Source organism: Indicator indicator, chromosome 2 (assembly GCF_027791375.1).
Source record: "Indicator indicator isolate 239-I01 chromosome 2, UM_Iind_1.1, whole genome shotgun sequence".
Lineage (NCBI taxonomy): Eukaryota > Metazoa > Chordata > Aves > Piciformes > Indicatoridae > Indicator > Indicator indicator.
The window spans coordinates 34,752,970-34,780,358 of record NC_072011.1 but is presented as its reverse complement, the minus strand read 5'-3'; the positions used below and the strand labels follow the sequence as shown (position 1 = coordinate 34,780,358).

At 36.0% G+C, this 27,389-nt stretch overlaps 1 protein-coding gene across 1 annotated transcript in view; it reads right to left on the bottom strand.

Annotated features, from left to right (window-relative positions):
* The window catches only part of FMN2 (formin 2), a 168,377-nt gene that overhangs the window by 37,323 nt on the left and 103,665 nt on the right, over positions 1-27,389 (bottom strand). The window contains exons 9-14 of the mRNA XM_054396857.1: positions 23,254-23,345; positions 22,975-23,104; positions 21,928-22,074; positions 20,069-20,128; positions 19,776-19,896; positions 8,844-8,936 (exon numbers count right to left, since the gene is read on the bottom strand). Coding sequence (XP_054252832.1) covers positions 8,844-8,936; positions 19,776-19,896; positions 20,069-20,128; positions 21,928-22,074; positions 22,975-23,104; positions 23,254-23,345 — 643 coding nt within the window. The remainder of the gene's footprint in view (positions 1-8,843; positions 8,937-19,775; positions 19,897-20,068; positions 20,129-21,927; positions 22,075-22,974; positions 23,105-23,253; positions 23,346-27,389) is intronic.

The following is a 27,389-nucleotide window of genomic DNA, read 5'->3' as shown; positions in this document are numbered from 1 at the left end:
GAACTGAATGTGAGAATTACACAAAGGCATTCTACAAAACAGTGGTATTTAGAAGTACAGAGTTAATTCACTTTTCTGCAAACAATTTTTTAAGAAGTTAAGAAGATTAAAAAAAATTAAGAGGTCATAAAATCCATTTTTTGACCACAAATTTTCCCCTCTGATTTCAATGGCAAGTGATATTTCAGACCTATTATATTAAAATCTCTGCAGGAACCAATCCACTCTGTGAACTAAGAACACTGTCAAGTATCTTTTCATTTTCAGTCCAACAAACTTTCAGTATTAGTTTCCTCCAAATTTAACCCATTATACCTTCTGCATTGTTGGATTAAAAAAAAAAAATTACATGACTATATCTATTTTTTGTATGTACAGACAATTTTCTGAATGGACAGACATTGCATATAATATCTGTTGTTTCCATTATTGGCTGCAGCAATTTTTTGTTTTAAAGTGTGCCATTTAACTCTATTGTATCTTCCAGAAGATTTAAAATGGTAAGAAATAAGACTAACTGGAAGGTCAAAGACTTAGAACACTGTTTTGGACTGGGACTATTTTGCCCTCATGCTACATACTATTGGAAAGCAGCAGAATTTTTAGAAATTCTTTTTACTAAAAAAGGAAGCTATTTCTATCACTTCTACAACTCTTCCTGCAGATTTACTAGGATCTTTAAACAGAACATGTTTCTTTCCACAGTGATGTGGAGTGAATAAGCAGCTGTGATTTCAAAAACATACCAAATATCTCCTCTGGTAGAGTTACAAACTCCAAAAACAATCTCAACAAAACGAAAGTAAAAACAAAATTGAGGGGTATATTTTCTTTCAAAGTGTATGGAACATCAAGCAGTTAATCTGTCAATGCTGACCTAGCTCAACTAAGATCTGAGGACCACAGGCGTCTGACAGAGGCCACAAGATGCCTTTGGTAGGTATATCATAGTTGTGACTAGGAAGGAAACTAATATAAAGAGAGGAAATGCTAGATGAATAGCCAACACAAGCAAGGGCAGTAGTTACACAGATATTAGTGTCTAAGGTTCAAGTTTACAAGACCTCTTGACAGAGTTCTCCCCAGAAAACACCAAAATAATACAGCTATTTTATTTGTCAGCCAGCATAGGACCCAACATTTTGCTTTGAAATACCAAAACAGAATAGCAAAGACACCAGGATCAATAGAAAGCTCATGAGAAAAATCCCTTTCCTTCCTGCTTTAGGTTTCTGAATGTGTTCTGTCTCATTTTTTAATTATTATTTTGTTGGTTTTTTGTTCTCTCTGAATGTTTTATTTAATAAGACAAACATGATTGGGGACAACAGTGGTACTAGGAAGAACTAAGTAGCTAATATAGATGTGAATCAAAAAAAAAGTGTGTTTGATGGAAGATTGTAAAGGAAAACCTCAGATGATCATTAATTTTTGAATAATGGTAAGGGCTCATGATTAGTGGCTTTCTTAAAAAACACTTAAGCCTCAAATGAATATACAATAATACCATGAATTTTAGGAGAAAAATAGACTCAAAAATAGTCTCAGTGTTATTTTTGTGCAAGTGTCACAAAAGAAGTTGACCCTTTGGTCGCAATTCAGAAATTATTCCAAGTAGACCTTATAGGTCTACTCAAACTGTGTTCAAATGTCATCTCAGAACTTTCATTCCACCACAATATTTTGTTGTTGGTTTGTGACACGATCTTGACCCAGTGATTATCACCTGTAGTCACCACCTGGCCCCAAACCCTGTTGCAGTTTAAACTATTTCTGCTAAACAAGTTTGAAAGGGCTATGAGTAAGAGGGTGCACTAAACTGCCATGATTTCTGATCTCCTGATCTCTCTTAATGGAATAGCACATCTTCTCAGGTAGTTGAATGCAGGAATGATCTGAGTAATCTCAGCTGAAAGGCAACAAGAATTCTTTCATCTTCTTGTCTATGTCCTAAAGCTTTTTGCCTTTTTCCTCTCTTTTTATTTAAAGTGTTAACGAGTATTTGTTTCTAACTATGAATGCACTTTCCAGTAATTTTCAAGTGGAGCCAGATTTTGTTGTTTGGGGTTTTTTTTGACAGATAGAATGCCTTTTCAATGAGTCAGTAGAGTTACATTGTGAAAATTTTGAGAATGTCTATTTACAGTGAATTAAAAAAATCATATACATTTGGATGGTTTATTCTCAGGTATATTCATGCCAAGAAAGCTTTGCAAAGGAAGAAAGAATAATTTCTTCTGGGAATCTTAGCAAGAGTCCTACATCCTTCTGTATTTTCTACGACAAATTCACACAATGTTGTGAGTGTGAGGAATACCCCCTCCTTATCCCTCATTTTCTATGATTTTCATACATAAAGGACCATTTAAATGCTTCAGATTCCAATTTCTTGAAGATAACTGGGGATAGACCACCTAATATGCTGGACATTTTCCTGACTTTATTGTTCCAGGTTTCTGAACCCCTATGATAAGTTAAAGATACACAAAGATTTATATTGATTCTAACCAACTGCACTTCACAATGAATTTACACTCTTACATAACAGGAAAAATTCAAATTATGTGGTAGCCCCATAGATTATGACCAAGATCTATGGAACCACAGCTTAAACTCTCAGTGAATATGTGAGCACTGAAAGTTGTTCTTTATTAAAAGTTAAAAAAATATAACAATAACAACAGACTCTATAAAGGAAGACTGTTTTTTTTAAATTAGGAACTAAATGAACAACAAACCCAAAACCTCAGCACTGTCTACCACTCATACATGCTGTGTTTCAAGCCATGAACTCTCTCCCACACTTTTCTATTTATGTCATTTTAATCCATATCAGGCAGCAGTCTAGTTAGAAGATGGTTATTTGGCACTCTTTGAAATATGACATCTGCTGTCAACCAAATGGAGGGAGAAGTGGGACCCAGATACAACACTTAAAAAAAATATACACATTAATTACTGCAAATCCTCCATCATACTTACGTGCATTCAACAACTGCTCACTATGATACTGACATATTTCACATTCACAGAAGTAAATGCATTTTCTTCTATGTCCTTGTCATGTGCAGCTTTGAGCTCTTCATGCTCCTCGCTACTCACTCTAAAATCCTATACTGCTCAAATGTCTCAGTCAGAGCAGGACTAGGCACTAAAAAGATGTGCAATGAGGTAGCAAAATTGGGACTAAATATATTTGAATAGGAACTGTGAAGATACTGCAAGAGATTTCAGGTCTGATTTAAAAGGAAGGCTCTTCAGGTTTGAGCCTGCAATTCACAGTGTCAAAGAACATCATTAGAGCTAATGAAGGTGCTAAATACTTAAGCTTTAGTGTCTTCCTTTTGTTTTTCCTTCTCAATCCCAAGAACTATGTGGTAGAACCAGTATAATCTGAATACATTTTCGATTTGACTGGAGAAGAGACTTAAAATGCTAATTAATTTCTTTCCCCCATCCCCCCTCCATCAACAAGGTTTTCAGTAATTTCAGTAATTTGCTGCATTTAGTCACAGTATTTTAGGGTAGATGACTTATACCACGCTAATGTGACAGTTATGCATTGATCTGTTGCCAAGTGATACCTTTTTTTACTATACCACAATGTGCAGTCTGCAATCACTGTATTGATACCATTGTATTGAATACAAAAACAATTAAATGAGGCCCTATGCCAAAGGCACAAACAGCTGCCAGCCTCAGTCTTAAAGATTTGGCCTTTCATGGACTTTGAGGCAAAGTGAAGCTAATTCAGTGAAGCCTGTTTAGTGCTACAAATATAACACAATCTGAATTAGGATTATTGTGTTGTAATGCACACCAATGGAGGTGCTGACATCTGAGGTAGCGAAAAGTTTATATAATACTGACGTTAAACTATTTATTAGCATTAAGATGTCAGTGTGAGATTTAAAAAATACTTTCAGCACTCAAAGAACAAGTTTTTAAAGCTCTTTCAATAATCCAACAAAAAAGAATACTAACATAAAATGTAAACATTCATGGAATTAAATTATTTAAGTGCAAATTCATGCTTCTTTTATTCTAGTGACTTTTTGTTGCTTGCTCTTCATATCCTTGAAAAATTTTTTTCTAAAATAAAAACAAATTAATTTTTTTATATCTTAGCAATAATATAATATTTTGATAATACTATTTAAACATCTCCACAAAAATCTACCAATATCCAACCCCTTAATGTTCTGTGCATTAAAAAAAAAATTAAAAAACATTTGTATGTATTCCTTATGGCGTTTTAGTCATATTTTTCTCAAATTATTTTTAGAAATACTATGAAGAACTGCTATGTTCTCTCTTATATTAATCAAATTATAAAAGCAATGTTTAAAGAAAATAGAATCTGCAAAATCAATCATTCTGTGTTAGAAAATGCCAGAATTAAGATTACCCTAGGAGCACTCATTTCGCAACCATCTACAGTACTTCTGGAGCCAAGAACTGAACCCAGCCATCCAACATTCAGTCTGATGCTTTAAACTCATTCACAATCCATCATCTGATGATGCACAGCCTTTTGCTGCTTGACCTAAAAGAACAAGTTACAGCCAACTATCTGGTTGAAGCTACAGTGATAAATGCGCGCATTTTGCGATTTATACATTTATTTACTAACAGTTTGGGAACTGGATTCCTGGATGCTCTTCCTGGCAAAACCAGAGAGATGATTACAGACAGTTCACCCAAGAGGACAATTTTAGCATCTTTATTCTGCAAGACCAAGATGATGTGCATAGAATTTGAGTCTGGAGAAGAGTCTGTGTTCCTTTGGTCCAGCAGAATGAAATCCGGGGCTGGCATTTTCTAACAAAAGCAGAAGTGCATAATTTTGCAAAATAAGACCCGAAGGAACTGACGTTTGAATGGTTGGTTACCTTGTGCTGCAAAACTTATGACTGTACTGGGATTATGCCCAATGTTTTCAGATGAGTTATCTAAACTTCAAAAAATTATATTTTTACCTTGTCTTTAAAAAGTGCGTTCTAGTGCTTGAGTTTCCTGCACCATAATGGTTTTTTAAAACTAATTATATTGGCTTCTGAATAAGATACCTGATGACTTGCTCAGGGTTGAAGCCTGTGACGTTATTGAAAAATCTGTGATCCCAATATATTGCCTCTTCCTAGTAACCAAACCAGACTTACTTTTCTAAAGGAGTGATGGTTGCTGCCTCCTATCATGTGTTTCCTGCCTTATCAGGCTGAAAAGAACGTACAGCCTAGCTGGAGTCCCAACAGCAAACACTCAAACACTACTTGTCACTGAAAAGTTAACCACAGTTAAAATCTGGGGACTGAGATCTATTTGTAGTTCATGCACACACAACGTGAGCTGGCTATCCTGTCAAGGGAGGACATGGCTAATAGGATTACTAGCTGCTAATGAAATTCCTCTATGAATCGCAATGTGCCATCAGTATTTCCCCACCATCTTCTGTGTCAGACATATATCTCCCAGGGGGAAAAAAAAGTGATTTCTGTAGCTTTCTATACTAGTATTGTGATCTCTGATGCATCCTTATCTGTTCACAACTACATATGCAACAAAGGAGACGAGGTTCGCAAGCAGTGTCTTCCTTTGCAATCTGTCATTCAAATCGTCATAAATTGTGGGGACCGACTCAAGGACCATTGGAGAGATGCAAATAGTACTTTGTAAATTCCTACAGTTTGGTCTGAATAACTTTTCACTGGGAAATACTACTCTTGTATTTTCTATTACTCGAATATTGAAAACCCTTAAAGAAATGGTTAGTAAAAGATAACAAAACAATATATGTTTAAAAAGACTTCTATTTTCTGAAAAGGTTTCTCCAACCTTTTTTTTACCCATCCCTTCTTTCTCTTCCCTTTTTACATCTTGTTGTTATGGAGAATCTCAGGAAAAAGGTTATTAACATTTGTCAAAATGAAAGGACCATATTATATACTTTGTGAGTGATGATTTGAAGTGCATAGGACAAAGCATGCCGGCAAATATCCACTAAGCCAGTGTAGAGAGTCTAGGACAGATAGTTTGATCTTATGTGAAGTAGAAGGATCATTGTATTCACGACCTTTCTAGTCTATCAGGAAAAATCTATCAGGAAAAGTGCTGGCATCCTTTCACTGATTTGCATATTATAACAAATATGCTGATTATTTAGCTTACTGCCTAGGCTGGAAAGGCAAACAATGAACAGCCGCAAACATATATATGTATCACTAGCATTTTTGTCTAAAATGTTACAACTCTGAACGTATTTTTACATGAGCAAGCTAATAATACAAACTTTTTTTTTTCTCTGATGAATCTAATAGAAGAATTAATGTTTAAAAAAAGGGTATTAATACATCAATAGCAATCAGCTAGATTAATTGCAATAACTTATTTCAAGTTAAATAACTGCTAGACAGTAACTATTCTTATAAAGCAGTGCCTCTCTAAGCCCTTGCCAAGGACATTTAATTTGATGTCCAAGCTTTTTTTGCCTATGGGAAAACCATTTTCCATTTTAGTTGCTAGCAACAACCATAAGTGAATATGCTGTAAATAACTAGCTACTTTGAACTTTTGGGTCCTGTTATGCACAAGTTATCTACTCTGAAAAGGCATCATATAAACATGTCAAATTACTCAACTCTATGAAAAATGCTTTTCATCTGAATTAGAAGTTAAAACTTTTTCTGACTTTAGAGAAACTGGAACTTGAAAAGATAAAAACTTTAAGCTTGATTTTTCTTTGCCCAGAGCATATGTTATATAAACACAAATCCCCAAAAGGTGCCAAGAATTGTCCCTCTGTTTTTCTAAATGATCATGTGTGCAGTCTAGCTGAAAAGACTCATCGATTATGTCTACATAAACAACAAAAGCCCTTAGAAAAAATATCTAGATCAAAAGCCTGTCAAACACTGAACAGGAAAGAGAAATCCTGCTTTAAACATGGCCTCTTTCAAGTCTGAATTCAATCCCATGAAGTAAAAACAAAGGATTTCATAATGAAAGGTATTTAAAAGGACTTTATTTTTGGAACTTAACCAGGAATTCTTTTTTCTATATGTTAACTTTTATCTTTCTTACATTGGGACAAAATTCTGCAAAAGGTACCTTATAGTTTGAAATAAATGCAGAAACTCTTTAGTCATAGTCCAGTGTTCATAGTACATACTTCTAAATATTTTCATTAAAATATGAGAATTATAATTTACTGACATGATGAGTTTCTCTTTTTGTCAACCACCCAATAATATCCACTGTTAACATGAGGACATAGCAAAGTTCTTAACAGATAAAAAAATATATAAAAGATGCATTTAATCTTTTCCCTCACTTTCTTAAGATAGTCAGAAATCACAAAGTAAGCTGAAGTATGGAGTCAGATACTTCTAAAAGCAGAGTTTCAAAAAGAACAGAAATTTATCAGATATATTCCTGATGAAATATAATCCTCACGTTTGATTTTCTACTCTGTTATTAAGGTTAATACACAAACATATGGCATGATTTACAGCATATCATTAGTGATGTCTTTCAGATGAAAGTTGTGATTTGATTGTCCCATATCTATCTATGTATAAATAATAACATCAACCTAATGTAAAACACTTGCTACATGTTTAACCATCTCACTAATGTACATTCTTGTCAACTACACAATCAGAATCCAGTTTTAAAGCAGTTCATGACTACTATTGCTGGTGACAACATCCTGTTTTCCAGGTTTGGCTAATGGGTATTTGTCTTACAAAACATCGGTTCCCATTTGATGGTTCAAAATGGTGGTTTTGCTCAATTTATTCATTTTAATTGAGAATTCTATAGCATGGATTACCATATACTAGAACATATCTACTCCATTTCTTATAATACTCAGATAGAGTTCATCTTGGATATTCTAACCAGGAAAAAATAATTGCATATGTGACTGGTTACATTCAGCTAACAATGATTTCTATGTACAGTAGCTCATTAACACAGCTCTAGGCTAACAAATTACAGCTCCATGGAATCAGCACTAGAAACAAACTTTTCACAAAATTTACCTGTTTAGGGCGTAACAGGTCAGGCTTTAAAAATGTAATACCAAGGCAGGAGCAGCAAAATGGTCAAAGAAAGTTAAAATTACACTTCTGAACTCATCAGGCAATTGCTACCCATACTCACTGAATTCTAACTTGTGTCAAAAGGTGAAGTGGTTAATACAGTGTGCTCTTTTAAAGTAGTATTTCAAAAGATGCCCTGATAGACAAAAATTAAAGTTACCCATTCCTCCTTGAAAAGAAGGGTCTAGAAAAGCACTGGAAACATAGTCTATTCATTTTTAAAGTGTTTTCCTCCTGGCACTCAGGATGCCAGGTCATTGTGGATATTTCTAATATATTTTCTCTTGCAGTGCTCTTCACTAATCACATCCAAGTATTTCATATGGATTTGCCTTATGTCTGGAAAGCATTTAACAACTTTTGCTATGCTTACTCCATGTTTTTGGCACATACAAAAGAATTATCTCTGTGGAAAAAAATTAATGAAACAGATCCAGCCTCAATTTTTCAAGGAACAAAGGTTGTAAAATTGTTTTCTACTGGAATGTTGAACTTATCAGAAGATCACACACTCAAGCCAATAGCATTTGTCTTCGCTGTCATGCAAAAGAGAATGAGTCACCTACAGTACAACAGAATCATTTTGCAAATCTTTTAGAACTGTGTGGCATCTGATTAAAATAATCCACATCTTTCTATGATGCCAAAATAAACAGTCTCTTTCCCACAATGTATAAACATTGTTCCCATAACTTTCCTTTGAAATGTCATGTAAAGGTTAAGTGACGTTTCATTATTTACCTTGACTAATGAATTGCTCCATGCTGTTTTTGAAAGGCTGGAGGTGCTCCTCTAGTGATAGCTGATAAACTTTCGCTGCTTCTGTCTCACATACTGAAAACAAAGAAACAGATTAGTTCAGGATGACATATCGTAATACAGATCTGCATATGATAATAAAAGACAAAGTAAAATTAATGCACAGCCAGTGAAACTGCTGGAATACTTGCCTCAAATACACTACTCCAAATACAAACACAATGATATTCAGGAACAGTTATGTCCCCACTCAAATGTTTTTGACCAAAATCTACAGATAACTTATGGCCAGTATATTAGTTTAAATGAACAGTAATAGAAAATTTAACAAATTTATTCCATTGTCTTGAATGAGAAAGACAAATTTAAGGGATTGAAAAGAGTGGGAAAAAATCATAAACTCAGATACCAGGTCATGTTGATAAATCTGGCCCTAGGTGACAGTGCTTGAATCAAAATGAAGTGTAAAATCTGCACCAAATAGTAGGAAGGACCTTAATTCAGTGAGTAAAACCAGATGAGGGTTTACTGATAAAACTATGTATGTAGCAAAGTGCCTTGCATTGTTCGGAAGTAAAAGCACAACATTATTGAAGTAAAAGATTATAAGAGTATAATTATCACATCTTGAAATTTGTGAGAGACCTTGGAGAAAGACAGCTTGGTTATTGCACTAAAGACCAGGACAATGGAACGGTAGTCTGAAGCAGTCGTGACAGATTATTCATTGCTCAGGTAGTACCATTATACTTCCACCAACTATCCAAGCTAATTTATTTTGAGGCAACAGAAGACTTAACACTACTACTTCAGGAGAATGCTTAACTCTGATTTCTGTTATAGGGGAAATAAGTTTCCATCATTCAACAGATATTAACTGTGCCTGATTCTGCCTCAAAGTTTCCAGTTAAAGTTAAAAAAAAAGTATTTTCCTTGTTTACCTTTACTGTATCACTCATCTGGTCTGCTATATCTGGGGCAAATATTTGGAGAATGCAGCTTTAGATCCCAGACACTGGTTAGCATCTTTTTTCTCATAGTTGTGAATATACCAAAGACAATTAGAGGTACCAGTTTTTAAAATGCACATAAATGGAAAAGCAGACTGAATAATAAATTCTAACTCTACCCAAGTGGAGTAAAGCCAGGGTGACAATATTATTTTTTTTTTCAGCTTAGAGTAAAATAGCAATAAATAGCAGCAGAGTTTTAGGCAAAAATAATATAAGTATATTTAATTAAGCAGGTAACCCTGCTTATGAAGCAGTATTTAAAAAAAAAAAAGCCAAAATCAATCAATCAAACAAAACCAACAAACAAACAACCCAAAACCCCAACAACCAACAAAAAATCTGTAATTTTAAAACAAAAGTTAGTCTACACCTCTGAAACAGGGAGGGGATCCAAACAACCATGAATTTTCTTACAGCGTATGATAGACAAAAAATAGAGAGGCTATGTGCAATTCTGCAAAAGCAAGCATTTTGATGGTAAATATACAGAATTTCTATATTCTTTTCTCACATTCAGAAATAAGCGTCAGAGGTGAAAGATGCTATAGAATCTACCATATCATTCAATACCACCCAAATTCCACACCTTTTTCCAGAAAATGGATTACATATTCTTCACAGAAGTATAAAATTATACTCTTGAATTAATGCCTACAGTTCATGACGAACTCCTGATCTCTCAGCTGTTGAAGGTAATTATATGAAGATACTATAATATACCCTTGCCAATAGCCTGAAACAGTCCCTTTGCAAAGTCTACAAGAAAATGAAGGGATGTACTATCCTTTACATTCAACTTGCTATGGAAAAGAAAACTGCATAATATTGTCAGAACGAAATGTCTGTTCTTTAAACGTTCTGATACTGGAAGTTCTTCCATGGTTGGTTTGTTTGTGTGTGTATATGGGGTGGTGGGGAAAGGGAAGACAGTCAACGCTTCTCCAGGTTTTGGTGGAGTATATTTTTGTTTCTTTGTTCCTTTCCTCCTCCTGTTAAATGATTAAAATCAGTGTTGTTCAGAAAAACTGTTGTTCAAGTCCATTCTGAGCCTACTCCCAAACTGCAAATGATGTCTAAGTAATTTAAAAAATCCAAAAGAAAATACAGGAAAAACATCCCTTTTTCTTGCTTTATACAAACTAAGATATCCTATGTAATATCCAACTTCTAAATATAAGAGAAATTCTCTCACTGTTACCATACTAGTATCTGTGTTATGATGCCAATATTAAATTAGTTCATTGGATGCTTTCTTCATTAAACCAATTAACAGGCCTGTAAGCTCTTCGTAAGTTTCCCAATTCTCCAGGGCACCAAGACTGGTACTGTGAACTCCCTGAACAACTTGCTGGATATAGCACCCATTTATCCTGTCCTGTAATTTGTCACCAGAATATAAACCCTGCTATTTGGATGACATATTGCTATTCCTGACTGTAACTGAAGAAATTAAAGTGCTGATCACATGAAAGGAGTACAAAACACTAGACAGTAATTGATATTTCTGTCTACTTGAAGGAGGTTTCGCTTGAATTTTGGGCACAAGGAGCACTGGAACAGGATACCCAGATAGGTTGTGGAGTCCCATCTGGGGTCATTCAAAACCCACCTGGATGCATTCCTGCACAGCCTGACCTAGGTGTACCTGCTTTAGCGAAGAGGATGGAATAGATGAACTCTGGAGGTCCCTTTCAACCCCTACCATTCCTTGATTCTGTGAATAAGATACTGAATTAATATTTGTATCAGAAGAGCATTTAAGAATTTTCTAACCAATGTCAAGACAAAACATGCAAAGGAAAAAAAATGTGAGAATACCAACAGTCCAATACCAATTTGACTTTTTATTTTGTCTTTAGCTTCACAATTAAACACATTTCTCTCAATGAAATAGCCTAGATAAAAATCGAAGAAATGAAAGGAAAAGTCTGGCAAAGGGACCTACTGTCATGAGTTGGGAAAAAATTTGTCTGAAACAAAAGCTTGTTTCCTTTTTTTTGATAACAGACTCAGAATATGCTCTGTTAACATCCTTCTTCTAATAGGTACAAGTATTCTCTCATCTTGGGAGACATACACCCAAATAAAAATCTTAAACAAAGCAAGCATATTGCTAAGTTCAGTTTATTTTAAGCAGCTTTTAAATTTTCTTATAATGAAAGAACTGAAAGGTGTTCAGGCCACCACAAAGGATGGTCATGTATGAAGTCACAAAAGCCAAGTAGTAGGAAGCAGATTATCTCTCAGCATGGATTTGCCCAGACAGGAATGAAGAAAGATAAAATCTTCATACTGCTTTGAAGCAAGGTGAAAGTTTCAGTTCCCTGGATTTTCAAATACTCAGTCCTCATGCACTGATTTTATGCATCGACCTTCCTAAAATCTCAAATCAAACAGAACTTAGTGTAGGCAGATAGCCCTGTTCTCTACCTCTCTAAATTAATTTCAACGTATAAGCAGTATCTCAACAACGGAAAACAGTAGTATCCAACTAATTTCATCTTCTAACATCATATAGTGCTCTATGAGATTTTTGCAGAGAACCAATACAAACAGATTGTTGTGGGAAGACCTTTTATATTACGTACGTCTCTCAAACGCCCCTGGATCTAGCAATTTATGTGAATACCTATGTTCAAAACCTGTTTAAAGCTGTTTTAACCTGTTTTTAAAGCTTTTGCAATTCCAGCTGTAGTCATTATTTCAAGAATCTCATCTTATTGTCTATTTATATGTTAAAATACAATTAATTTCCATTTTAAAGGTACTGCTACCTTAACTCATCCTCTACTTTTTAAAAAAATTATTATTTTAGGTCAATGTACTAAAACTGTACGAAGTTTCACAACAGCTAATATTAAGAGACATCTATACATAAAAGGAAAAGAAGAATCACAAAATGTTCTGTGCATTGCACTAAGACTTTTGGTAAGCAATGCTGGGAAATGTTGCATTCAATCTCATTATGAAAAATAGGTGCTTGACCTTTTTCAAAAGGAGGGGAAAAAGTTTACAAGGTTCAGAGTATCTTTTTAATGCATCTTTTGCATCTAGGTCCATTGGATGCTAAATTTTAGCCCTTGAAAGCACAGATTTTGTCTAATCTTAATATGTGTCTTTCCTTCAGCAAAAGATGATTTACTGGTCTTCAGGCTTATGTATTGTCTTTGGTCACGATAATAATGGGCAGCATGATTTTTCTTTTAAATGTCCTCAAAACATTTAGAAAAGAGCAAAAAACTCCAAATAAACCAATCCAAAATCAGCAACAAAAAAACAACCAACCAAAAAGACCCACAATAACAACAAAAGTTAAAAAAACAAACAAATGCAGAAGCAAGCAGAACTGTGAATTATCTTGGATGAGTAATTAATAAGTTCACTAGATTGTTTTGGTTAACCACTTCTGAAACCACTTACTTATTTATAAAAGTCCCACACAACTTAGGTGGATTTTCAAGACTGTATAAGGTGTAGAGCACAAGTTACACTGAGATTTGAAGGACTATTTGGTTTTAAGTCTTTAAGGAAGTTTTGAAATTATATCTGTAATTTCCAGAGGTCCTGAGTACACAGAGGATGTGCCCGTGTCCTTGTTGCATGAAAAGTATAAAGCAGCATAATCACTGTTTTTTGAGATTTCCTCAGTGTTTTCTGGAGTCCTTACAACCATAACCCATGACTTTAAAAGAAAGCTTAGACTACCTAGAGGAAACAATAGTGGCCTCATCAAAAGACTAACTGATGAACTCAGCCATGAGTACAGAAAGAGTTCTCCATTTTATTTATTTTTTGAGAGAATTGTAAAGACTTACACTAAAAATTGCTGAATCTTCAAGCGCTTCCATAGACAGCTCCTTGTTTGGAGTTTTAAGGATAGTAAAATATGACTCACAGATTGACTGAAAGCCTGGCTTTAGTTTACATCTGGTTTAGGTTTAGGAGACTGCATGCTGCATAGCTGCAGCAGTTAACCCTTTCAGTGACAGCTGAACAAACAGAATTTGTGGATGCACTGCTGTTAATGAGTAGGCAAAGGTAAAGATTTAATTTGGTTAAAAAAATATCTGTTTCTGTAAAGGTATATTGTACAGATAACTGTAGGATTGACCAAAACTACTGTTGCTATATTATTTTGTTAGTAATTATCTGGAGAGATTTGGCATTTTATTATAAATGATTTAAAACATCTTTTTATCAGAATATGGATCTATGGATCATGTAAGAAAAATAAAAGGTCTATTTCTGAATGAAAAATATTCATTTCTGTTTATATCCAAACTATAGACAAAGAACAACAGAAACACAGACACTGCAAAATATCCCAGCAGAAAGTTTTTGATGAGACATTGAATTTAAACTAAGAATATAATTTTTGATTCATTTCAACTCTCTCTCCTCCAGAGCTCTGCCTTCTTCTCTTGAAAGAGCTTGGAATACCAGTATAGAACTGTATTTTAAAAAATACTGGGTTTTTTTGGGAAACCTATTAGGATGGACTTAATTTCATCAAACTTTATCAGACTAGACTCAAAACCTTTCCCAATCAGTTTTAGGAAAGCAATCCCTTGTTTTCTGTTATCTGTAGTGGGACTCCAGATGGCTTAGGCTTAACTTTGTTAGCTGAAGTTGAAATCAAAACTGCTCTTGTTCCTGAATGAGAAGTGGCACCAAAACATTGACAAAGTCTTAGTTCCATAGTAAGAACTGTGATGGAAAGAGCATCTTGTGAGACAAGCGTGTGAAAAAGAAGGGAAGATGTGCAAACAGAATGGTGCTTTTTTTTTTTCCCTTTTTTTTCTTTTTTTCATTTTAGCCTGAAAATCACAGAATTGCAGAATCACTATGGTTCGAAAAGACCTCCAAGAAATATTACTATTACCCATAAAAGAAATATGTTGGACACAATGAGAAAAATCTCATCTCAAACCACACTTCAACTGCACTTTTAGAGTTGGGGCCTCTTTCTAGGTGTTAGGGATAACAATTACTGAGGCAAGATGAATAATTTCTCAAAAGCTGAAAATTGTAAGTATATGAGAAAGAAATAGTAAGGAAGCAAAGCATAGCATGCTTCCTACTATCTCATCTATCTCTGTCCCACATTGACACAACTCCAAATACATCTTCTAAAAGTCTTTCTGTTGCACACAATGGTACTTCCAATGCTCTGATTTACACAGCAGGTATTAAATCCTAAAGCACACGCCAGCTCTAAAATTAGCAGATCCAAGATGAACAAACAATTTTAGGTGACTATAAGAAACACAGAAAAAAAGAGAGAACTTGTATTTTTCCAAGTTACTGTGGGGCTTTTCTTGGAACATACTTTTTAAAATATCAAGTGTTCTGCAAATGCTTAATACTTCATAAACATTCTCAGTCACAATTATATCAAATCAGAGAAATGTGCTGGGCCACACATTCTAGCTTTTGATTGATGGAGGTTTTTCAATGAGTTGTAAACACAGTAGAAAAAAAAGTGTAACTACAAAAATAATATTTATCATAATTATTATATGCAATAATTTTTCAATCAAATATATGGTATTATTCATCTCTTCAAAATTCCACTATTCATATTTATTTTCTGCCTGACATTGTTTCTAATTCATTTAGCTGAACTTTGGTGAAAGTTTTGCAATAAGTGACAACTAATGAATTAGCTTTTGATTTTCAAGAATAAACTTGCTATTGTAAAGCTAAAATGTTAATCGGTAGCCAAAACCCAAACTCTAACCAGTTTTAACTTGCCATAAGCGCTTTAAAATACTGCAACTCTCGCTGCTATTTTAGTGTCCTAGTTCTTTCCTGAACTAAATATCTCTTGAAGAATTTAATGTGCCACAAATCCCCAGCATTTTCCCAAACCACAACTGTACCTCCACAAAGTGTCAGAGTAAAGACAATTAAAAAATTGATTCAATACACATGATTTTCCACATCTTTCTGCCCCACCTCTAGTATTCTAAGGTGCCTAGAAAAATATACTAACATACACAACACAGGTCCTAATCAGTGAGAGTCACGTAGGAATCTTATGGCCCTGGATACCCAGTTTTCTTTACATGGTGAATTGATTTAAGTCATGTGGCAAGCACTGAAGTTTCTTCTGTGGAATGACATGGGAGTAGAAGACATTGCTTGGCATGACTGCATCAAGGAATGCTGCTGACAGCCAGGGGAGATCAAAAGCAGATCAAGTTGCTTAACAAACTATGTCACTGAAGCAAAAAAAGGCTAAAGTGAGAATCCTGGAGAGCGGTGAAATCTGGCAACAACAGATGGAGCCAAACTCACTTGGTTTGTTAGTAAAAGGATCTACCATTACTTGGTCCTGTATTAAAACAAACAAACAGAGCAACAAAAACCTAGCATATGAACTTTATCCCTGAGGTGCATATTATTGTAAAAAAAAAAAAAAAACAACAAAAACAAAAAAAAACAAAAATTGAACAGTTTGCCAGTTTGATATTGCATAGTTAGTGGAACTTCCACTATAATCTTAAAGGGAGATTTGATTTCTCAGTTTAAAAACAAATAAATTGTAAATTTCTGTATTCTTAATCTTGGAAGAGCATGCTTTCTAAGAATCTTTTGAACTTACACTTCAAATCTAAAATCTCAGAAAAGACTGTTTTCTAATAGTTACAAACTGCAAGATACATAGTTCATAAAACTTGAAAAATTAACAGAAGCCTCCACAGAAGTCAAAATGGAAGAAAGCAAATAAAGTTGATCATCATGAATGCTTTTGCTTTTTAAGCAATCAGCATAACATTAATACGAACAAAAGTCATACAAACAAAAACCCAAGCTCAGAACTGTGAAGGAGCATGACAATTATTTTACAGAATCATACCAATTATATTGGCACGTCTCTGTATGCTACTGACATATTTAGATGGAAAAGGAACTGCTATTGTTCTAGTTACAAGATGTTTTTGGGCTATGTTTCTTTTATAATAGCCTTCATCTTCTTTGGGATATTTTGTTTGTTTTGAAGCAGCTCAGTAATTTTATGGAAGGATCCTTCTGTGTTGAAGCTTATCATGAAGTTTTTTTAAGACAGAATTAAAATATTTTCAGAAGCTTTTGTTCCTGGGTGGACAAGTAGCCCCTTCCTCCATTATACCGTGATCTCACCGTGCATGGCTTGCAGCATATCAGAAACTAGCCTGTAGAGAATACCCTTGAACTTCTAATACTGCCTGCATCAATATTATGGGCTTATTTTCAGCCCATAGCCCATAGGAAAAAGCAAACACTTCCCTCTCTGCCCCCTCTTCCCCCCCACCCCCACCCCCCCACCCCCAATTGATTAAATCCGCTCCTACAATCTTCCATTACCAATGAAAACAGGTCCAAAGTTACAGTCCACATCTGAGTATTATACTGGAATGCATTCATAAGCAGCTATTTCTATGACTTTAAATTTAGTATTTCCCAGAAATACTCAATATTCATTTACTCTCAGTGACTTCAAAAGGAGAGGATCATATTCAGGATTTTGTTAAGATTTGGTGAGCATCTTAGGGCCTTCTTCCTGCTCATTTATTGAGGCACTTGCTAGCTCTAGTAACTCATAAGGTTCCAGATGTGCATTGGCAAATCTGGTAGTGTACTTAAACTAAATGCAGAAGAAACACACTTTGAAGAACACACTTTGAAGTCATTTAATCCACTAAGCTAAAACTTGTACCCTCTTTAAAACAGACTGTCATTAAACTTGGCTATTCTGGCTCACTGAAAGCATTACAGCAATTAAGCTACTGCATACCCAAAATTTTTTGTGAATGCCCTTGCAGGCAGTCATAATTTTTTTTAACACATATAATTTTTAATTTAGAGTGGCACTTTCCTTTGGAAAATGCACAAAGCATTTTGAATGACTCAGAGCTGATTGAAATCAATGACTGAGATTGTAGACTGGCATTGAAGCTGTCTTTTCACATCCAGGAGAAAATGCAGAAGGAGGCTGATATTGTCCCCAGAAATGTTTATAGCAAAAGGAATAGGGAAAGAGTGATGGTATCTGCAGTTATTCTTCAGTTTCATTAACTACAGATCAGACTGACAACAAAAACTCCAGCTAAGGGCTGGATTGGAAGCACAAAGAATTTAACTGCAGTCCCATGGCAGAGCAAACCGTGTAATTTCCATTTTTACAGAACCTCTGCTTTGATCACTGCACAGTGTGGATTTATTCCATAGGAGATTTATGCCTGCATGCAAATTTCAACCCTGATCTAAAAATATTTAACCTTTTGTCTACACAGAAACATTTTTGGTGAACCTGTGAGAAATAACGTCTGCCTCAACAGATGTTCATAAACATGCATCCAAATTCCAGTACCTTTCTTCAACCAAATCTAAACATCTTTCTTCTCTATATGCAAGCTTGGAGAGTATCACTCAGATTATCTGAAAGTTACAAGAGTATAGAAATACAATTTCATGGCTGAAATGCATGCCCCCTAGATTGTTCAGGACAGAAAATGGATGGTGCTGCAGATTGCTCCTCCGTGTCTCACCTTGATACAACTTTAAACATTACCTCTAAATGGTTAAAATAAATTTTAAAACATCCAAAAAAAGACAGCTTGATAAGGGCAAGACAAAAAATTCAGATATCATCTGGTAACCATGTTATGTTTTTGTTCTAATATAGAATCTTCCATCCTTGGTTGTTCATGAACTCATGGTTTACCAAATCATTCCTTGGTCTCTAGATGCATGGCATATAAAATCAGCAAGGTAACAGAAATATAAAGACCGTTTTAGTCCTTGATTTGAATCCTTGTCTCCAAGATTTAGCATAGTGGATGATCTGAGGTCTGGAGCACCTCTCCTGTGAAGACAGATTGAGAGAGTTGGGGCTATTCAGTCTGGAGAAGAGAAGGCTCCAAGGAGACCTTATTGTGGCCTTCCAGTATCTGAAGGGGGCCTACAAGAAAGCTGGGGAAGGACTTTTTAGGGTGTCAGGTAGTGATAGGACTAGGGGGAATGGATAGATTCAGACTGGATGTTAGGATGAAGTTTTTCACCATGAGGGTGGTGAGACACTGGAACAAGTTGCCCGGAGAGATGGTAGAAGCCCCATCCCTGGAGGTTTTTAAGGCCAGGCTGGATGTGGCTCTGAGCAACCTGATCCAGTGTGAGGTGTCCCTGCCCATGGCAGGGGGGTTGGAACTAGATGATCCTTGAGGTCCCTTCCAACCCTAACAATAATTCTGAGATTCTATGATTCTATAGCTGGCCAGTCTAGCAGAGATTTTAATCAAAAATAATGAAGATCATGGTTATTACTCACACTTTGTGCAAACTGCTCTTGCTTAATATCCAAGCATTGAGTTTAAGAAATGTATATGTGACACATGTTCTTTAACAAAGTCTAGCAAATACATCTCTTTTTATGTTGAGTTAATTGAAATAAATCATTCCACAAGAAGAAATACTTCCTTTTTGTGTTACTTTTTAATCAAGTCAGATTATTTCAACTCTCTAACTACATGCCCCAGATACTATCTGCTAGATAGTATTTATACCTAAATATCAATGTCCCTTTTTTTTTTGTCATGGGCATGGTTCAACACTTTGTACTTCTTTTTGTGATGAAAGATTTACATGAAGAAGTTTGGGGGGAGAAAATTGCTCTGTTTTGAAAAAATAATATTTAACCTCACTGGATTGACTTTTTTTTTATGACCTCTTACAGGTTACTTGCAGAAAATTATGAATTAATGCGTAAAGGGTTATCAAAAAGTGAATTAGGGAAAAAATAGTTATTGAGGAGTCAAAAACACAAACCAATTTGTATACTATCATCTAATTTCTCAAAATTATAGAGACAGCATCAGGGACATGTTGGTAACATATACTTAGCACTTAATCTAAATACCTCTCAAATCTTTTTTCATTTTGCGAAGATCTTTTTGAAAGTCATCAAACTTCAGTTGTGAAGCCTGAAAGAGATCTTGTGGGTCTGGAAGAGGAAAGATGCACTGCTCTTTTCCAGCATCCTGACAAAAACACAAACAGTTACATAGTCTTCATTACTTTTTAATGTAGCAAAATATGTAGCTGAAAGCATAAAGAATATTTGTGCACATTTCCTCATTTTGGCTAGTCGCAGAAAGAATTTTGCAATTTGGTTTTTTAACCCAAATTGAAAAAAAAAAAAATAATTCTTACCTCATCAAAATTACGCAAATAGTAGGAGACAATGTAAGATAGTAGACTTCTGCTGTTGTCCTGTATAGAACAATAAAGTTTGCTGTGTTACTGAAACTCACACACACACACAGAGAAAAAAACCCAAAAATTATAATACAAGTAAATTAGAAATACTTTGCTGATCTGGTGCCTTAGTTAAAAAAAAAAAACAAAACACAAACAAAGCAAACCCCCCACAAACCAAAACCCAAACACCCTGAAATACCATTCACCAGAAAATAAGAGACATGTTATAACATTTCTGTAAGCCATATCTGATTTTTTAAATCTTATCATTCTGAGCTTCCCAAGATGGAGAAGAGAAATTGTTTCTAGGTTGATGCATGACATTTGTTTCACAACATCGAGATTTTTTTTATTAACCTGTATCTATAACCAAAACATAGTTAAACAATAATAAAAAAAGTTTTTCTAAATGCAATTTTGCTACTTCTGCTGTTCTTTAGGGTAACTTCCTTATTCTTTCCTCTCTGTAATCGCTGTCATGAAACTTCAGCAAGAAATTTTTAATTTGAAGAGCATTTTTTACAGAAGTATATTTTCAGATAGTTTATGAACACTGTTTTGTAAGAACTTTTCTGACTGATCAGTAGCAAATAAACTGAAGATGTTTCTTGTAATCAATGGTCATAATACTTTCAGCAAATTATGTACTAAAGACTTAAGTCATCAACCCAAACTTAGTGTTTCTAAATGTTCTATTGAGTAGACTTCTAAAACTGGTGATCTGTTCAGAGCCAACCAGAAACTTCAGCTAAAGTAAGCTGCCCTAAACACATTGTATTACTGTTTCATTCATATCATCAATCCCTTAAGAAACCAGCATGCCAGAATGAACTCCCTCTAGCCTTGTAAAGACTAACATGGTTTCAACTCAGGTTACAGTATCTAACCCAACAGCAGGTATACGTAGTAACTGACCATGCAGGGTAACAAGCTGTTATTTTTCTTTCTGTCACTTTCATGATAGCAGATCTTGCCAATGACTCATTAGACAGATGTAGGGACCAATTTAAAGTCTCTAGAATTATTGCTACAAACCTTTCTGATACCACTGTCCACATTCAGATGAGTGTTTTCATCATAATCATAGAGACTCAAAGATTATTGTTTCCTTGGAAATAAAAGCAGATTTTTGAATATAACTCCAATCTAAATAACCAAAGCAAAAAAAAAAAAAATCTGGCAACAGAAGCAATAAGCTCCAGTTTAGCACTGAGCAAGAAAGAAAACTACTTATCATTCTCCTTACTCAAATGACAATACTAGTCTGTCTTAAATCAACATATACCTGCTGCAATTACCCATCACTTGGATGATTCCATGATCCAATATGAAATGCATGCTCCATAATATTGATGTATATAAAGAACAAATTTTGGGTTATCCCAAACGCTCAGGATGCCTACTCAACCATTTTCAAGAGTGAGCTGGGCTTTTTTTCTCACAAATATTTTGAATCAGCATCTAATCACAGTAAACTTTCCTATTACAACTTTTCCCACTTTGTAATAAAACTTTTAAGTGTAAGGATCATAGCATTGCTTCTGAATATAACAAAAGTTAGAACTATACAGTGTATGTTAAACGTTATTTAACTTTCTTTTTTATGTACAGTAATGAAAAGTGATAGTTCTTTTTCGTATTTCTACAGAAGTACATTCAACTCTAGAAGTGTGATCAGCTAAGTATGGTAATGAAACGATTCCCTTTGACATGCCTTTTTAAGTTTCACATCATTTACTCAGGAATTAAGACAAAGTAATTTTCTGAGGATATAACATTCTCAGGTCTGCAGAACTCTGTGATCAGCTTACACTGCTTTTGACATCTTTAAGTTTTGGCAGGATATCTAGTCCAAACCCATCAGCTTGTCCTCGTGTCCTGTTTCCACCATTCATGTAATTTCCAAAGGCAAGAACCAAACCCAGGACCTGCATAACTCCTGACCCATTTTTCAATGTCTACAAAACAGAAAGAGAAACAAACCATTGTCCAGTACTTATGGTTAACAGTACTATTGACAAGCACATTGATACTGTGTTTAGAAATAATGTTATATAAAGGCTGAAATATAAGGAATCAATAACCTTCTACAGCAAATGTAGAAGAGGAGTAATATCAATATGTAATTGATTGTGAATGAAGAATGTTATCTCCAAAATGGATGATTAGGGAAAAAAAAAAAGGTAGTCTATACAACACCATCAAAGATGACCTATTGAGCAAAGCAAAGTAGTAATTCCTTAACGGAAATGGGTATTGTGAACAGTGTATTTAATTTAGTAGAGAACTCTATGAGTTCATAAAAAAATCACACGGAACAATCAAAACATTAATCAAATATTTCAAATCTGTTAAATAGTAAAACAAAATTATTCAAATTGCATTCAGTGGTGAAAATACTGATGAAACCCACGCTTTTGTTTTGCATGGGACCACAAAACAGTATCTTCTAGCTTGGGACAATATTGCTATCTCTAACTGATTTTAGATATGAGAGATATTATTGAGTTGCACACTTCTCAAATCCAAGAAAATGCAAGGTGGACTGAACTGGTATTCAAGATAGGAGTTACATGGTCACTGTGAAGAGGAAAGATTTTGCTTTAACAAAAGGAGAACCCACACTATTTTCCATAAAATCATATGCATTGATGGCAAAAATAGGGTATCGTTCAGTACTAAAAGCTAATCTTAAAATTTGCTTTTATGTTGAAATGCAGTCATAAAATGTTCTATACTGCTATCCTTCAGATGTAATGAGTAAATTAAACGAAGTGAAAACTTTTGAAATATGAGTACAACTTAACAAGATTAAATATCAGAAATTTAGCTCTATGTTTTCACAGAGCATAACCTACCTCACAGAGCTTCTGTAACAACTGAAGCTTGCGACGTATTGAACAAACACTTTCTGAAAATGTTGATTGGAACAGGATGCAAAACACACGTTCTGAAAAGTTGGGAATTAGTGAAAGTTCATAAAGGAACCTGTAGGAGTGATTAAAGAAAATTATGAGTCACTGTCAGTAGGTATAGTATTTTATTTCTTTAATTTTATAACATCTCTAGATAGTTTACTATAGCTGGGAGAGTTTTCTGAAGCAAGCAAAACTGCTCTTTCATAAGTATGTTCTTACTGTTCAGGCTTATCCAAAGACTTGGCGTTTTCTTTTTCCTTGGATGCCTTGCTATGCTTTTCTATTTTTTCTAATTCATCTGATTGTGCTCTCTGGAATAAAAGAAACAAAGTAATTAAAAAGTTTTAGTTAAAAACCTAGTCAAACAATAAATAAGGTGCCCCTGTAAGAAATCATATTCTCTTTTCATTCTAGCTATCATCTGCTTATGGTACAACTACTTAGTACACAGAGTAGTTTTATATATAAATACATGGAAAATAGAACAACTTCCAAAGAATATTATTGACTACTAGTAACCTGCAAAAGATTTATTCATTCAGCCATGCACTGAGACAAAAATTTTCTTTCCCGATGACTTCTTTTTGGCTCTTTATAAAGTCTTTAGATCATAGAACTCTCTTCTTGAGCTGTATTTCTTTTTCCAAATCTATTGGGCTGCATTTGAATGCAATCTGATCCTTAAATATATATATAAATAATATCTTTTTTAAAAAAACTAAATTAAATTAGGTTTGTATTGTTTACTGCAATATGATATTTGGAAAACACTGTGGAACAGTGAAAAATAGTTGATTTGTAATAGAACTTTAATGCATACCATAATACATAAGAACTATTGCAAACTTCTTTGGAGTAAAATTATTTTCATTTTTATTTTAATAAGAGCAAAAAATTACATGTAAACTGCCTAGTTTCTTGGAGAACCCTGTAGCACATTGTGTGGTCTTTTCTTCCATCTTCCAATCAAAAGAAACAGAGCCTCACTTCTTTATGTGCTCCATGCTAGAGTGAAACTATTTTTCCAACTGAATAATGGAATGTCATGTACAGGAATAAAAGTGGATTGGAAACTTCTCCTTCTGACCCTTCTTTTGACATCTATAGTGGTTTTCAAAATAGATTCAAAACATTAATTTGTGCAAGAGTGGAAAAAAAAAAGCAGTAAATGTATCTATCATTATTCTTTTAAGAACATATTACACACATTTTTAACTTACTCTACCACAGAATCTGGAGACAGCAGTGGAAAACCATGTTTTAACTACTTAAATAATGGCAAAGCAAAAGACGCTGCATCTGCATTTTTCTTGTACACTTTTGCACAATTAGCAGAAGAGGTATGGAACTATCACAAATCATACTGACAGCTCCATCAGCAATCCAAAAACAGAAAGTCCAGTTTGGACAGTTCTGAGGTTGTAGAACATCTTTCCCCATGCAAATGGGGAAAATACTGACTTGAAACAGAAAGATTAGTTAGAGACACTCATTAAAAAAAGCCCTTCAGAGTTTTTCTGATTACTTCAAGAAGTCTGGGAATGATAACAAGGTTATCTATGTTGAATACTAGGGCATCCTAATACTTAGCTAGTATTTCTGTGAATATTCTTCTGACCTTATTTATTAAGCAGTCTGACCTTATTTATTAAACACTCCAACAGAAAGGAAATATTGCAAAACACTTTTTTGTGCCAACGATAAACTTTGTTCTTGACACTAATAAATGATAGTGGTGGTAGTACCTATATCACAGATTAATAGAACAGCTGAGGTTTGAAAGGACCTTTGGAGTTCATCTAGTCAAGCCCTCTGGCACAATGTAGAGGCAGCCAGACAGGTTTCTCAGTATCATTTCAAGTCAAGTTTTGAATATTTCCAAGGATGGAGACCTCACGACCTCTCTAAGCAGCCTGTTCCCATACTTGCACACTCTTGCAGTAAAAACAAGAGGTTTTATTTTTAAATGAAATTTCCAGTATATCAGTTTCAAGAGGCCCATTACCATATCTTTACATTGGGAATCAGAGTGCCATTTACTCCCTCTTCCCAATCAGATATTTGCACTCTTGGTAAGTTTCCCCTGAGCTTTTTCTTCTCCAAACTGAACAACCTCAGCTCTCTCAGCTTCTCCTTGTGTAATAAACTCTCCAGGTCTTTAAACATCATTGTGGCACTTCACTAGACTTAGAATCATAGAATCATAGAATCAAGAAGGCTGGAAGAGACCTCAAAGATCACCGAGTCCAACCTGTCATCCCTAAACCTCATGACTATCTAAACCATGGCACCAAGTGCCACGTCCAATCCCCTCTTGAACACCTCCAGGGATGGTGACTCCACTACCTCCCTGGGCAGCCCATTCCAATGGCCAACCACTCTCTCTGTGAAGAACTTTCTCCTCACCTCCAGCCTAAACCTCCCCTGGCGCAGCTTGAGACTGTGTCCTCTTGTTCTGGTGCTGGTTGCCTGGGAGAAGAGACCAACCCCCTCCTGGCCACAACCTCCCTTCAGGTAGTTGTAGACAGCAATGAGGTCACCCCTGAGCCTCCTCTTCTCCAGGCTAAACACTCCCAGCTCCCTCAGCCTCTCCTCATAGGACTTGTGCTCAAGGCATCTCACCAGCCTCGTTGCCCTTCTCTGGACATGCTCCAGCAATTCAACCTCTTTCCTAAACTGAGGGGCCCAGAACTGGACACAGTACTCAAGGTGTGGCCTAACCAGTGCTGTGTACAGGGGTACAATGACCTCCCTGCTCCTGCTGGCCACACTATTCCTGATACAGGCCAGGATGCCATTGGCTCTCTTGGCCACCTGAGCACACTGCTGGCTCATGTTCATCCAACTGTCAACCAGTACCCCCAGGTCCCTTTCTGCCTGGCTGCTCTCCAGCCACTCTGACCCCAGCCTGTAGCTCTGCATGGGGTTGTTGTGGCCAAAGTGGAGCACCCGGCACTTGGATTTGTTGAATGCCATCCTGTTGGACTCTGCCCATCTGTCCAGCCTGTCAAGGTCCCTCTGCAGAGCCCTTCTACCTTCTTGCCTCATTATGCCCATGTCCATGTCTGCTGTGCTGAGGAGGCCAGAAATGAACAGAGCACTCTAGATGTGATCCCAGCAGTGCTGAAAAATAAATAATCCCTTCCTTTGCCCTGTTTGTTACTTCCTTGTTCTATGTGAGTATACTTTGCCACATTTCTCTCAGTTAGCAAGGGCTAGACTGAGACAAATTTACCAGTTCTTAATTTCAGTATACTGGCAGTGGTCCAGCCACAACACCTCAGATTGCGAACTATGAGAGAAAAGGGGCTCCCAGAGACAGGGAGACGAAGAGAGAGAGTGGGGGTGAAAGGAGGCCTGACACGACTCAGCGTCTCTTGCGAGGGTGCCTGAGAAGGTGACATGGCTGGGGGCGTTGTCAGAGAAACCAGAGGGGATTTAAACCCAGAGAAACCAAAAGAGGCTCTCGGACTGCAAACTGCGAGGCCCCAGATTTCCTGCTCGTTGGAACCCAGAGAGTGGAGTGTAAGAGGGAAGGGGCAGATAGCTGGGAGCACGTGGACAATGCAGGTAGGCAAACAGGCACAGGGAGAGCAAATAGTGACTAAGCGTGGCCCGGGGGCTCCTTCTGAGTCAGCTCACTAGTTGGCACGAGCAGGGCATGTGGCCAGGACACAACATGCTGCAGTTTTAGTGAAGGAATGAGGAGGAAGACTGTGGTCTCTGCACCCATCAAAATGGTTATTGGCATCCAGGCCACAGATTGTGAGGAATGCCACAGCCTTTCACAGGCAATGGGGGCAACACTGACTATGGGTGTGTGCAGTGTGAGCAGGTTTTTGACCTGCTCAGCTGGTTGGCACAGCTCCAGGATGAAGTGATATAGCTCAGGGAAGAGGTGGGTAGGTTGAGAAACATCAGGGAGAGTGAGAGGGAAATTGATAACTTCCTCAAACTGATCTTTATGAAAACAGAATGGAAGTTAACTCTTAGCAGAGGATTTGATATCCTCTCATCAGCAAGCCCCTCCAGCCTTCCTGTAGTAACTCACATGTGCAGGGTCAATGCGAACAGGTCTCTGCCAGACGGAACAAATGATACAAATGGAGCAAACGTGCTCATTTAAGAAGCACACCACCTACAGTGCCCTTGCAGAACAGGAATGAGGCTCTGCAGGAGGAACTGGTTGTCAGGAAGGACAAGGGCTCATGTAGGCCAGAAGTGCCACCAAGGCCGACTTGGCTCAGGCCAGCCGTGAAAGCTGACCCTGAAAAGAAAAATCGAAGGGTCATTGTTGTAGGTGACTCCCTGCTGAGCGGAGGGCCTGATATGCAGACCAAACCCACTTCATAGAG